The sequence below is a fragment of the Lissotriton helveticus genome, chromosome 1_1 (assembly GCF_964261635.1).
Source record: "Lissotriton helveticus chromosome 1_1, aLisHel1.1, whole genome shotgun sequence".
Taxonomy (NCBI): Eukaryota; Metazoa; Chordata; class Amphibia; order Caudata; family Salamandridae; genus Lissotriton; species Lissotriton helveticus.
In genome coordinates this window covers 1,180,124,569-1,180,138,860 of record NC_136057.1, presented here as the reverse complement: position 1 = coordinate 1,180,138,860, position 14,292 = coordinate 1,180,124,569, and the positions used below count along the sequence as shown (strand labels likewise).

The following is a 14,292-nucleotide window of genomic DNA, read 5'->3' as shown; positions in this document are numbered from 1 at the left end:
TGCAGAAGAGATCAGTTCGAGATTACTCGGGCGCGTCAGCGCTGGGAGCCTATGTAGTCAGGGCTCGAGGAAGACTGGAACATCAACCTGATAAGATGGCCGCCGAGTATTGGCACCACCAGGAAGTAGGAGCGCTCTGTTTTCCCTCCACAACAAACAGCCTAAATCGCTGCGGTGGACCGGGGAGTCAGAGCACAATTAGCATTAGCAACAACAATATTTTTAAAAAGCAGAACGTAGTTTAAAAGCACTTGCAGCAGTAGTAAGCAGTGTTGTCACCCAGAGCGCTAGCGCAGAAGTGATCAGTTCGACATTAAAATTAAAAAGTGCATAACATGTACATAACAGTAACCATTCTGTAAAGGTGTAGAAGGGATATTTGCTTAGAGCTGTACAAAGGCTAAACCACTTTGAAAACCTAGAATTTTCTGCTCTAACTAGCTACATAAATGACTGCTATAAATAGTCCCATAGTTGCTGATGAAATGATTGAATTTAACTGACATTTTTGTATCCCCTTATCAGGCTAGAAAGTATATTGAATCCTTGCCACATTTGCCTCATCAAGATTTGAAAGAAGTATTCCGTGGTGCCAATCCACTAGGTAAGAATTACACAAATGTGATGCCTCGTATACATTTGACATCAAACAAATAAGGTCAGTAATTGCATACCAAACCGTGTTTAGGACATGGTGAATGCAGTTTGAAACCATATTCACCAGCGTACAATATAATAAACCACCATAATGTATTTGTTCAATACAAACCACTCTAAACAAGGATTGGTAAGTATTCACAATGTGACCACCCAAACCTTTCGTGGTATTCTGATGCATAAAAGTTTCTGTAGTTACCTCCTCTGAAAAAGAAGAAATGCTGAGATAGTTTGTAGCTTACCTTTCTAATTTTAAAGAAGCCTTTTGATGTAAACCTATCTCCCTGTATTTTCATACATCTGTTTTTAGATATCTCCTGATACCTTTATCAATACATTCCTTATAATCCTTATCTTCGCAGTGTCTCCCCCCTCACCCCCCCCCCCCCCTGAACCCATTCTATACCCTCCTACCTCAACCTTCCCTATTTACTTTCATAAAGGTTTTTCTGAATAGGTATACTTTGCAGTCTCCAGGTTGTGGCCACCGTTTGGTTTCAGCAGGATATGCTCCCCTGATGTCCAGGTTTTACCTATTACACTTTAGAATTAATCCTGACCAAAGCTGCTGTGACATGTTTTGCACATTTTACCCCAGATTCTTTCATATTTGGCCAATACTCTTATGCGTTTGGCATAGTTTTGTTCTAGTCTCCCTCTTTAGCACTTTTCAAAAAACAATGAGTGAAGATTGATTGGGCCTTCTCTACACTTTTGAGCTGAGATTAAAAAAAATTAGCATAGCCAATGGGTCTCGCCTTTGGGACCTTATAAGTGTATAGCCATGCAACAGTTGATGATAATGCACCGATGATATTGTGCTGCATAACTAAATACTTATAAGGTCTTAAAAGCGAGACCTATTGGTTATGCCAATGCTTGTTTTTGGTACGTTTTTAATCTAATTTTCAAAAACAAAAAGAAAGAAGGCAACCACATTAGGCGACGATTGCACATGCCAAATTTCGACATCATTTAAAATGAAAATATTTACAATAGAGTGAAAGAGTGAAAAAGCAAGGTATATAGGATGGTCCAGACCGATATCTGAAAGACTATACTCCGAAGCTCCGGTAACTTGCAATAGTATTGTGTGTGGAGATTTGAGGCGGCTTATTTGGGACTGTAGGAAAATAATCCAAACATAATTCAGTGCACCACCCAAATAGTAATATAAGCTATGTGGATATGGTCTATGAGGTATATGTCCCACAAAGTCAGTCCTGGGAATTCTGGTTGATTTGGTTTAAATAGGTTTGTAAAGTCTGCCCTTTGAGCTCTATGGGCGTTGCATACCTGCAACTAATTGCTTGCCCTCTCCACACCTTTTAACTCTGAGCTGCCATGGTGCTTTCATACTTTTGCTACCTGATGTTTCAAACCAGCCCGGTGCAAGGAGCTGTTGGATCTACGTTAACATCATGGCCTGTCTCCGTGTACTCACTACATTAGAGTCATGAGTATTCATAAGCGGGGAGGAGCTCGTCAAAAGAGCCAGGCTTAACAGCAGACTTATTCGTGGTAGAGTAGGACCGAGAAAACACGCACAGACTGTTTCACTAAAAAACGTTTTATTTGAAAAATGTCTTGAGGTGCATTCCACATTCGCCGTGTGCGCCATCACAACAATCTTTACATGAGCCAGTTACATTTCACTTGGAAGTAAATGGCACACGAAGAATATACCACATAAATAAGTTGTTAGGCGTCATTTAGCTCCCACTGTATAGAATCTTTAGAAAATGTCTACAATGAGGTGTGAAATACATTTATTACATGAGTAGACCAAAGCAGTCAAGTACAGTGTTAAATATAGATCAGTACAGAGGGACAATTGTTTTATAGACCTCAATTGATTAAACTAGTCTGTTTTTAAACATGCACCTGTCCGCATTATAGAAACTCGAATGTTTGAATTCATTATGTGGGGCAGAAAATGCAAACTAGGCAGCACATTCTTTGGCATTTGACACTTTGATGCAAAAGGGAGTCCAAAGCTAGCCATAATACACACATTTCTAAAAATAAAGAAAGTTATACACTTTCTAGATCCTCTTCATTAAAAACAAGCGCAGGTTACACACCACTTCCGGCACCCCGAGCGCAGCGAACGTGCTAATTAACAATCGCGTGTACGGTGCCGTCACGCTAATTCAAGCTTTTCAAGCACTCATGCTTTGCTGGCATCCACCTTGAAGGAACGAGCAGAGGCGTGCGCGCCATCTGTTTTCAATTGGCGCGCGCTCCGCTGCCCGCTCCCATAAGGTAGATAACAGCACAAGCACGAGTGCTTGAAAAGAGATGACCAATCTCTAAAGGTCATCTCCTAGAGCAATGCGCTGCCTAGGAGAGACCTAAAAAACCACCCAATTCTCCATGGGGCCTATCTAATGCCTCAACTACTTACTTATTTGAAAAGTTTTCTATAGCGCGAAGAAGACCGAAAAGGGTATAAGTGCGCTGTACAGAGACCCAAAAGGGTATCGGAGCGCTGTACAGAGTTGGCGCCAGTAAGTATACAAAACATAAAGAAGGTAAGTGAAGTTACAACCTATGGGAAAACATTCACTGTTGGTTCTTCATCACTGCCACGCAATGTCAACAGATCTACAGCGCATGCTGCGGTCTTGCCCCGTCATCTCCACTTTTTGGCACTCTACTCTCACAATGCTCTGCAAGGTGACCGAACCTCCAGACATATACACTTGAGAGGCCTGTGCCCTGTGCATTTTTAAGCATGGGACGTGCATAACAGTGAGGCAACGCTTTGCCAGTCTCGCTCTACTCTTCCCAAGCGCACCATCACACTGCATTAGAGACTGAGTTTGGCCCCTACCCCTGAGGCCTAGTATGGAGCGATACAGCGATGGGGGAAGAGCAGAGTGTGAGCCCCGCACTTTGAGAAGGTCCACCATCTATGCAAGTGCCCCATTTCTTCTGCGTGGCACATGCACCTCAACCACTTTCTCCAAACCTCAACCACGTTCTCCAAATAACTCTAAATGATGACCTATCCCTGTGAACCTCGGCTCTCTGCCCCCTAACTGGTGAACCCCCTAATCTTCACGGATGCCTCTGTTTAAATCTCCTTGCCCCCTGCCCACTTCAGTAGACATTGGACCCTCAAACCTTCCCTCCCCCCTTGGCCCCCTTGAACCTATCCTGCAATCATACCACCCTGGATGCAACCACACTCATTCAACAGCTGCACACCTTGCAACTACCTGAGAATCTCACCTGGCGGTGCCCTGGTCCTTCCTCGCCCCTGCACGCCCACTCTGTTTTCTGTCTTCTCCCACACGCCCTAACACCACCAGGCAAGATAAATGATTTATACCATTCCCCTTGATACACTACACGTTACGCACGCATCCCTGCTGTTAAGTTGCAGTTTTGATAAGAACTTGTATAATGCTTGGACTGTTCATATTAATGTTACTGTCTAATACAAACTCAAATAACACTTAGGGACTAATCAGAATAGATTACCACGCCACAAAAGTGTAGTGGGGCCAAAGGTCTCCAAAATAGACAAAAATATTGAGAAAGAGAAAGTAAGAATAGGTTTCAGGCACACGTAATGAGAGCACAGAAGGAAAAGGAGGGTATATAGAATGCAAATAAGGAAACCATAGGAAACAAACCAAGATAGAGGTACAAAAGAACGGAAAAAATAAAGGAATGATGGAAGGATAGAAAGAAAGGCAGCAAGAAAAAAAGGGATACCAAAGAAATAAAGATACAGAAGTATGGAAAGAATGAAAGAAAAAAATAGAATGTCATAATGGAAAGAAGAAATGATCGGCAGAAGATAGAAAAACAAAGAATTCAAGAGGGGAATAAATATAAAAATAAACAAGGATGGAAAGAAAGGGGGCGCAAGGGTTTTAAGAAAAAAGACTGGAATGAGCAGAATGAGCAAACCATGTTAGAATTAGAAGACTGAATGAAATAGGGAAAGAAAAGTAATATAAAGCACTGAAACTAGAAAGGAAGAAGGTATGAAAGAAGACTGGACAGAAATGAATGAACAAAAGAAGTAAAGGAATAATAGAAAGAAACACAAATAAAATAATACAAGAAAGGAAATTAACCAGTAATGTTAAATGTGCGTTTTTTTGTCCAAATTCTTATAAATTTATGCTGTAAAAAAAGCTCAACTTTTTTTGCTAATTTTCGTTGGGCAATAAATTCCCATTGGCCTTTATAGGAAAAGTAAGAATCACTTATTTTGCGCAGTTATCTGCTGCTATGCGGCTCAAAGTGGGGGGTAATTTATTTTTCTGTACTGCCTTGGATTGAGTTCACAGCACATATTAAACCGTCTCAGGCTACAGAACACTATTATTAAAGTTGGGTAACATTTCCATTTACCTCTTTGAAGGTATTCTGCCCTCAATACCTTGGTAATTTTAATATTTGACAAACTTAGAAATGCTGATGAATAGGGGTAGTATATTTTCCCCTTTGTGCACATCCCACCATAGGTGACTAAATCCCACAACCAGTTCAAGTCAAAAGTACGTGTGACTACAGGGGGTCGCTCCCAATACCTCGCTATTTCTAAAGACTCAATCTATAAAACTTGGACACGTATTGTGTGATCAAGGTATCTCTACATTGCTAGGAACATATTCCACAGATACCGGAGGTAGTATCAGAGGGGACCTCCCTTTTTGGGCCGAAGGGTCCTGATGAATGCCGAAGTGACCCGTTTTTATGGGCACACCTTTAAGGGCAGAAACATGTCAACACCTTGGGAGCAAGGAGGGGTGAAGGAATCTTAATTTTCTCCTCTCAATTCCATCCTTCATGTTTTTAAACCTAGCCGGATAGTCCCGGAATAAAATTGAGTGAGTACACATCCGAGCTAGTCTTAACTCTCACTGGCTGCACCTTTTCTTTGGTGATCCCAAGAAATGTCATTGTTTGTACTGTCTACCCCTCCCTTTTGCTCCACCCCAGATGTTGGTCTGCGCAGGGGTGTTTGTAGCACGCCCTATGATTAAGCATGTCAAAATGTTGTGACTGAGGGCAGTTTTCTCACAGCGAGCACATGCCACTGTCTTTATATATTATTCCTTTCCTACTCCTTTGTGTGCGTTTCATGGATGGTATCGATCCTACATCTTTCCCTAAAAAATGGCGACTCATCCCTTCCGAGCAACTTGCACATTAATTGTTCTCCAGTATTAGGGGTGTCTTTCATAGATTCACATGCTTGAATATTCCCCGTCGTCGAAGTGGGAGTCCCACGGTAAATAAAATAGCAAGAATGCTAAATATATATATATATATATGTATATATATATATATAAACATAATACATAATAGAAGAAGAGGAAATACTACTGAAAACCTCTAAAACGATTCCTACATAGGGATGCATGGTAAAGAGAAAAACTACTTGTAACACATTAGTGTCATTATGTTAGTCCAAATTACAGCCAATCAGGCGCTAGCACCCTCTAGAACCTTCTCCTCAGAAGCTCAAGCCCTCAGATTTTGTTTGGAAGGAGGGAATTAAACTCATGCAAGCTCCAAACTCGTTACCTGCTCAGATACCGCGCCTTGAGAAAAAATACAAGGCCCCAACTGGTTCTCTGGCATGCTTGATTTCTCAACCTAAGCCGGACTCCGTAGTCACGCAAGCTGCACAGCGTTGAGCCCGGAACCCTGCGTCTCAAATCACCGCACCTCCAGATAGAGAGGGTTGACGCCTAGACTCTATTGGCTTCAAGTTTTCAACCATGGCTTCTACTTCTGTCCGTGCGGCCAATGCCTTGGCCATTTTGGGACGCTATGACCGGCAGATGTGATCAGACATATCTGCATTGATGGATCTTATACCTGAAGCTTCCAAGGCGGACGCTCAGCAGATTCTTCATGATGGGCAGAGAGCTTCGGAAGAAATGATCGACTGTGCAGTCGATATTGCTAGTACAGGTTTCCGTCTGCTTGCAAGTGCAGCAGCCCTCCGACGTCGGGGTTGGTTAAAATCCACCTCTTTCCGGCAGGAAGTCCAATCCAAAATACTGGATATGCCGTATGATGGTGAATCCCTCTTCGGTTCTTACATCGATGACGCCCTGGAGTCCATTAAGAAGGACACTGATACGACAAAGTCTTTGGGCACATTGCAATTCCGGAAGCAGTCCTTTCGAGCTGCGCGCGGACGCGGCACTTCCAATTTTCGAGGAGGGCAACAATACCGCTCCTACAATCAGGGCAACCAGCGTTACACATCCAATCAGCAGACTCGTCAGCAGCCCTCCAGACCCTATAGGGGAAAGTCCTCCTATTGTGGCTCCACTCCTAAACGCCAATGACTTTTGCCATCCCCAAAGTGTTGGAGGTCGAATCTCTCTGTTTTATTCTCAGTGGTCCTCCATCACCTCGGACCGCTGGGTTTTGGACATTGTACGGCGGGGTCATACCTTGGAATTCGTCGAGATTCCTCCTCGTACTCCACCTTTTGGCACCACCTCCTCCACACCTCGAGGAGCTTTACCATCAAGTCCGTCTTCTTGTTTTAAAGGGGCCAGTCTAAGTGGTCCCGAAACATCAGAGGGGAGAAGGGTTTTACTCTCGATTCTTCCTCATACTCAAGAAGACCGGAGATTGGCGACCCATTCTGGATTTGAGGACTCTCAACCAGTTCCTAAAGTGCCAATCTTTCCGCATGCTGACATTGCTGGAAATCCTGCGTCTTCTATCCAGCGAGGATTTCATGACCACCATAGACCTTCAAGACGCGTACTTTCATGTCCCAATTATCCAACAACATCGCCAGTACCTGCGTTTCAAAGTGGGACAAATGCACTATCAGTTCAAGGTCCTGCCCTTCGGGCTGCGATCAGCTCCTTGTGTGTTCACGAAAGTACTGGCCCCCGTGGTGGCTCACATGCGTCTCCAGGGTGTTCAAATCTTTCCATATTTGGACGATTGCCTCCTCAAGTCTCAATCCCACCATCATCTATGTCAGGTCACTCGTCTTTGCCAGCAGGTGTTTCAATCCCTGGGGTTGACCATCAACGTCGAAAAGTCGCAGTTTGCGCCTCTACAAACGAGAAACTTCTTGGGAGCGATCCTAGACACGAAACTTTCAAAAGCGTTCGTCTCGCAGGAGCGGCGACAGAAGATCCTTCATCTAGTCTCCCTCATTCGAAGAAAACAGTCCGTTTCTAGTTCGGACGTTAAAGTCATTTTTGGGAATGGCATCATCTTGTATCGCACCGATCCCAAATTGCAGATTGAGAACTTGTCCCATTCAGGAGGAACTGAACTTACAGTGGCGTCAGGTCTCCGGGTCTTTCAACGACCTAGTCGCGGCCCGCATGAGAAAAAGCTTGCTTTGGTGGGCGCAGCCAACCAATTTGGAGACTGGAACGTCGTTCCTCGTTCACGCACCAGATCTTACGCTCACGACAGACGCCTCTCTGGAGGGGTGGGGCGCTCATCTACAAGGCCTATCCATCAAAGGCAAGTGGACTCCGCCCCAACGCAAGTGGCATATCAACAGGCTAGAGTTGATGGCGATCTTCCTTGTGCTCAAATCATTCCTACCTGTAGTTCACGGGGAGTCAGTGCTTATCCAAACGGACAACACCACCAGCATGCACTACGTGAACAAACAGGGAGGAACCAAGTCTCCACATCTCTCTCGCTTGGCCCGGTCGATCTGGGATTGGGCTCTCCAACATCAGATCACCTTGACAACTGTCCATCTGCAGGGCGTGTCCAACCTCCTGGCGGACTCTCTGAGCAGGTCCACTTTCTCAACGCACGAATGGGAACTGCACCAGCCGACTCTGGGTCTTGTGTTCCACCGATGGGGTCGCCCAGCTCTAGACCTCTTTGCAACACGGGAGAATCGGAAATGCCCGTCTTACGCAAGTTGGCATCCCCACCCCGGGTCGTGCGGGAATGCCCTTTTGATCGATTGGTGCGATCTATTCGCTTACGCTTTTCCACCGATTCCGCTAGTACCGCGGGTGCTGTGGAAGATACGGAGACAGCCCTGCCACATTATTTTAATCGCACCTCGTTGGCCCAGACAGGCATGGTTTTCGAACTGCTTCTGATGTCCCAGTGCGAGCCCATCCCTCTGCGACCCCGTCCAGACCTCCTAACGATGGACAGGGGCCAAGTGTGCCATCCGGACCCCTCCACGCTACAGTTGTCGGCATGGAACCTGAGCACCTTGAATTCGCAACCTTGAACATATCTCAGGAGTGCAGAGACATCCTTGCTCAAGCTAGGGCTCCGTCTACCATCAAAACTTACAAACTCAAGTGGAAGAGATTTTGTCATTGGTGCGTAGCAGCAAATGTCGATCCCATTCATTCCACTCCGGAGCAGCTTCTTCCGTTCTTCTTAAGTCTCGCTCAGTCAGGACTTTCACATGCTACCCTGAGAGTTTTCCTAGCTGCAATCTCTCGTTTTCGACACGATGGCTCTGCTTCCCTCTGTTCATCCAGAATCATAAAGCAATTCTTCAAAGGGCTCTTCCGCAAGTTCCCACCTGTTCGGGGCCCTCCTCCATCTTGGCACCTCAATGTTGTCCTATTTCAACTTATGAAGTCACCATTTGAGCCTATCCATAAGGCGGATATCAAATTCCTCACCTGGAAAGTTGCTCTGCTTTTAGCTTTGACTTCCTCTCGTCGCGTGAGCGACCTTCACGCTTTTACTGTCCAGCCGCCTTATCTACAGTTCAACCTAACGGAGTGGCGCTTCGCACCAACCCCTCTTTCCTACCTAAACTGCCTACGGATTGTCATCTGAATGAGCCTGTGTTCCTACGAACTTTCTTTCCGGACCCAAGCTCTCCGGCGGAACAGCGCTTACATTCTTTAAACATCAAACAATGCCTTAAATTCTACAGTCAAGAATTTAACAAGAGGGGGGAGAGAGAGAGTCAGTGGATTCGGCCTCCCTGGTTGTATACATAAACAAAGTAGAATCCACTCAGAGTGGTGGTGATCCCAAACAAGATGGGGAACACACAGTGTTGTATAAATGCCCCTCACACACCAACAGGCCCCTTGGTGTCATGCTTCATCATCGGGGCCTTCGCACCCCTCTACGGGATGCGGCGTGCTACGACTCGCGACTGCGCAGGAGCACTTGTAAGTGAACTATGTGAGGGGGTGTGTGTCTACAAAAGTGTGAGTGAGGTGAGGTGAAAGATAGTTAAAAAATACCTGGCGCGTGGGTAAAACAAAATTTATTAAATCCCCGGCTGGTATTATTAAAAAGTGCGAGGCGTGGTTGGTACAATACTAATTAAGGTATTACAACCACTGTGAAAAGTGTCAACATGTTTCGGAACTCAGAGGTTCCTTCTTCAGGACAAGGATAGCACTTACCCTCCCCTTACTCACATGTAAATGTAAAAGTGTAAAATAATTACAGCAATGTGTAATGTACCTAGCCGTGTTAAATATATAGGTAGGTGTCGTTGCGCCCAATAGGCGATGAAAAACCTGTAAAGAGAAAGCATACATAAACACATTGGTCTTAAGATGCACAGTTACTCAGAGAAGAGATTCCCAAAATATAACCTCTCAAAGTACAACAGGGTCATTCCAAAAAATGATGGAGCCCTGAGAAAAATGTAAAAAGAAAAAATGAAAAATAAACTCACAAGGACATGGCACACTATATACATATAAAGACACAGAATATGAACTTAGTCTCTACTCAGATGGAAATAGAGCACAAGAACAGATAGTTTCACAGCTTACTTTAGGTATTCAAAATAAAGACCTCATGAGCCTGTGCGTGTTATTGGGGGGTCCGTCTTTTCTGTTCAGAAAATGACCTATAGAAACATTAGTATATGGGATTTAATTTGGAGTAGGTAGCAAATACACCAAAATGCCATACTCAAGCTCCTCTTTCTGACCCAAAACTCACGGTTACTGCAATGGCTAGTTGCCTGCCTTCCCTCAACGCGGCTCCGATGAAGTGAGCGTTAATCGCGTCAAGGACCCTCCTTTATATTCTGCCTAAGGCTCATTAGCATCGATTAATTGAATAATGAGACCCGGTAGATGCCCAAGTATGGACTATGTGAACCGAGGGAGTCCGGTGTTGCGCGCTCTGTTCTCGCTATACAATTGCGCATGCGCCTTCCAAACAGTTAGGGTGTCACCCGCGCATGCGCAGACAAATATAGTCACCGCGCATGCGCAAGGGATAAACACCATCGGAATGGAGACTTCGAGGTGTTTCAAGCATGCGCACTCACCTACAAATGTGGCAGAGAGGCTTGGCGATGTAGCGCGCACGCGTGCTTACTTTCCCAAAGTAACAGGGAACGAAACCCACTGCATGGTGATTAACACGGCGATGATTCGCTATACATTCTAAAAGGGGTATTGGTATTCTATGTTGGAACAATAGATATACAGAGAGAGGGGTGGGGTTTTTAAACCCTGGTTGAGTTATAAATGGCCCCATTAGCTATCTGGTGTTCATAGTTCAGATGGGAGAAACGGAGTTTATGGATTATCCCATTGGTGAATGTCTCATTCAATACCCACACATACAGGTTCGTGGAGGCCCTTTGGATTACAGTTTATCTCAAGAGATTCCAAGGAATGGAATCATTAAGCCCTGTGACATCAGTGCCAAGACGGAACACCCATCTCTGTTCTTTTTCCAGAAGGCCCACATCAGAGGGTAGTTGTTCTATTATCGTCCACCGTAACTCGTTGACACAGTGTTGATGTTCAATAAAGTGGGCAGACATTTTCGTTGTGAGTTTTTTGCACCTGATATTACTTTTGTGCTCATTGAGTCTTGTTTTCACTTGTCTCGTAGTCATACCCACATACTCTTTCCCGCAGGGACACGTGATCAAGTACACAACATTTTTACTGTTACAATTCGTAAAAACACGTTGGTCCCACTTTGTCCCGTTCGAAAAAGTCAAGGAAAGGCTTTTTCTGGTGAGGTGACAATTGTTACAGTTTCCACATGGGTGGTGGCCGTGAAGGCCCTGCAGTCTTGGCTGGTCACTTTTTTTGGGCAATGGTCTCGTGTGGACAAGCATGTCCCTTAAGTTCTTACCCCTTCTGTGTGCAAACAGAGGTTTTTCCAAAGACAGACTTCCGCTTGTCAGTGTGCGCCAATGTCTATTGACCAGTTTTGTCACCTGGTTTGTAACTGGACTATATGTTGTGACACATACTGTTCTTTCCCCTTTGTTGTCATTCCTTGGATTTTCCTCCAGGAGGGACTCACGGTTATTATTTCTAGCCCTTTTCATAGCCTTTTGAATCACAGTTTCAGGATACTGTCTTTGTCTTAGTTTTGTACTGAGGTCTTTTGCCTGAGACTTGTACTTGTTGATGTCACTACAGTTCCGACGTAGACGTAGGAACTGTCCGTACGGTAAGTTCTCCCTCAGATGACGCGGATGGAAGCTGTCAAATCTGAGGAGACAGTTCCTAGCCGTCGGTTTGAAGTGGGTCTCTGTTTTAAGGACGCCCGCTTGATGATAGATGTTTAAGTCCAGGAACACCATGCTCTCATTTGACACCTGATGTGTGAATTTGAGGAATGCATTCTGTGTGTTCAACCAGTGGATGAATTCAGAGACTGTGGTTTCATCTCCTTCCCAGATGACCAAAATGTCATCTATATATCTCCGCCAGGTATGAATCCTAGCCCTGTGCGGATTGTCTGGATGTAGAATCTTAGTGGATTCAAGATGGTGGACATACAAACCCGCCAGGCTTGGGGCAAAGGTGCTACCCATACTCGTACCATGTTTCTGCCAGTAGAGGGTGCCCTCATACTCGAAGAAATTTTTTGTAAGTGCTAGTGAGATGCATTCCAACACTACATTCCTTGGCGCACACATTATGGAGGAGGTACTGCACTCGACCAACTGGGAATACCACACTCCAAGGAATGTAGTGTTGGAATGCATCTCACTAGCACTTACAAAAAATTTCTTCGAGTATGAGGGCACCCTCTACTGGCAGAAACATGGTACGAGTATGGGTAGCACCTTTGCCCCAAGCCTGGCGGGTTTGTATGTCCACCATCTTGAATCCACTAAGATTCTACATCCAGACAATCCGCACAGGGCTAGGATTCATACCTGGCGGAGATATATAGATGACATTTTGGTCATCTGGGAAGGAGATGAAACCACAGTCTCTGAATTCATCCACTGGTTGAACACACAGAATGCATTCCTCAAATTCACACATCAGGTGTCAAATGAGAGCATGGTGTTCCTGGACTTAAACATCTATCATCAAGCGGGCGTCCTTAAAACAGAGACCCACTTCAAACCGACGGCTAGGAACTGTCTCCTCAGATTTGACAGCTTCCATCCGCGTCATCTGAGGGAGAACTTACCGTACGGACAGTTCCTACGTCTACGTCGGAACTGTAGTGACATCAACAAGTACAAGTCTCAGGCAAAAGACCTCAGTACAAAACTAAGACAAAGACAGTATCCTGAAACTGTGATTCAAAAGGCTATGAAAAGGGCTAGAAATAATAACCGTGAGTCCCTCCTGGAGGAAAATCCAAGGAATGACAACAAAGGGGAAAGAACAGTATGTGTCACAACATATAGTCCAGTTACAAACCAGGTGACAAAACTGGTCAATAGACATTGGCGCACACTGACAAGCGGAAGTCTGTCTTTGGAAAAACCTCTGTTTGCACACAGAAGGGGTAAGAACTTAAGGGACATGCTTGTCCACACGAGACCATTGCCCAAAAAAAGTGACCAGCCAAGACTGCAGGGCCTTCACGGCCACCACCCATGTGGAAACTGTAACAATTGTCACCTCACCAGAAAAAGCCTTTCCTTGACTTTTTCGAACGGGACAAAGTGGGACCAACGTGTTTTTACGAATTGTAACAGTAAAAATGTTGTGTACTTGATCACGTGTCCCTGCGGGAAAGAGTATGTGGGTATGACTACGAGACAAGTGAAAACAAGACTCAATGAGCACAAAAGTAATATCAGGTGCAAAAAACTCACAACGAAAATGTCTGCCCACTTTATTGAACATCAACACTGTGTCAACGAGTTACGGTGGACGATAATAGAACAACTACCCTCTGATGTGGGCCTTCTGGAAAAAGAACAGAGATGGGTGTTCCGTCTTGGCACTGATGTCACAGGGCTTAATGATTCCATTCCTTGGAATCTCTTGAGATAAACTGTAATCCAAAGGGCCTCCACGAACCTGTATGTGTGGGTATTGAATGAGACATTCACCAATGGGATAATCCATAAACTCCGTTTCTCCCATCTGAACTATGAACACCAGATAGCTAATGGGGCCATTTATAACTCAACCAGGGTTTAAAAACCCCACCCCTCTCTCTGTATATCTATTGTTCCAACATAGAATACCAATACCCCTTTTAGAATGTATAGCGAATCATCGCCGTGTTAATCACCATGCAGTGGGTTTCGTTCCCTGTTACTTTGGGAAAGTAAGCACGCGTGCGCGCTACATCGCCAAGCCTCTCTGCCACATTTGTAGGTGAGTGCGCATGCTTGAAACACCTCGAAGTCTCCATTCCGATGGTGTTTATCCCTTGCGCATGCGCGGTGACTATATTTGTCTGCGCATGCGCGGGTGACACCCT

At 44.9% G+C, this 14,292-nt stretch overlaps 1 protein-coding gene and 1 long non-coding RNA gene across 2 annotated transcripts in view; one reads left to right on the top strand and one right to left on the bottom strand.

Annotated features, from left to right (window-relative positions):
• Positions 1–14,292, top strand: part of MAPK11 (mitogen-activated protein kinase 11) — a 212,278-nt gene that overhangs the window by 183,576 nt on the left and 14,410 nt on the right. The window contains exon 10 of the mRNA XM_078679120.1: positions 526–604. Within this exon, the coding sequence (XP_078535246.1) occupies positions 526–604 (79 nt within the window). The remainder of the gene's footprint in view (positions 1–525; positions 605–14,292) is intronic.
• Positions 9,570–10,629, bottom strand: LOC144822062 (uncharacterized). The gene is made up of 3 exons (XR_013608545.1): positions 10,579–10,629; positions 10,407–10,483; positions 9,570–10,145 (listed from the first exon to the last, which is right to left on the bottom strand). It is a non-coding gene; the product is annotated as an uncharacterized LOC144822062 (long non-coding RNA).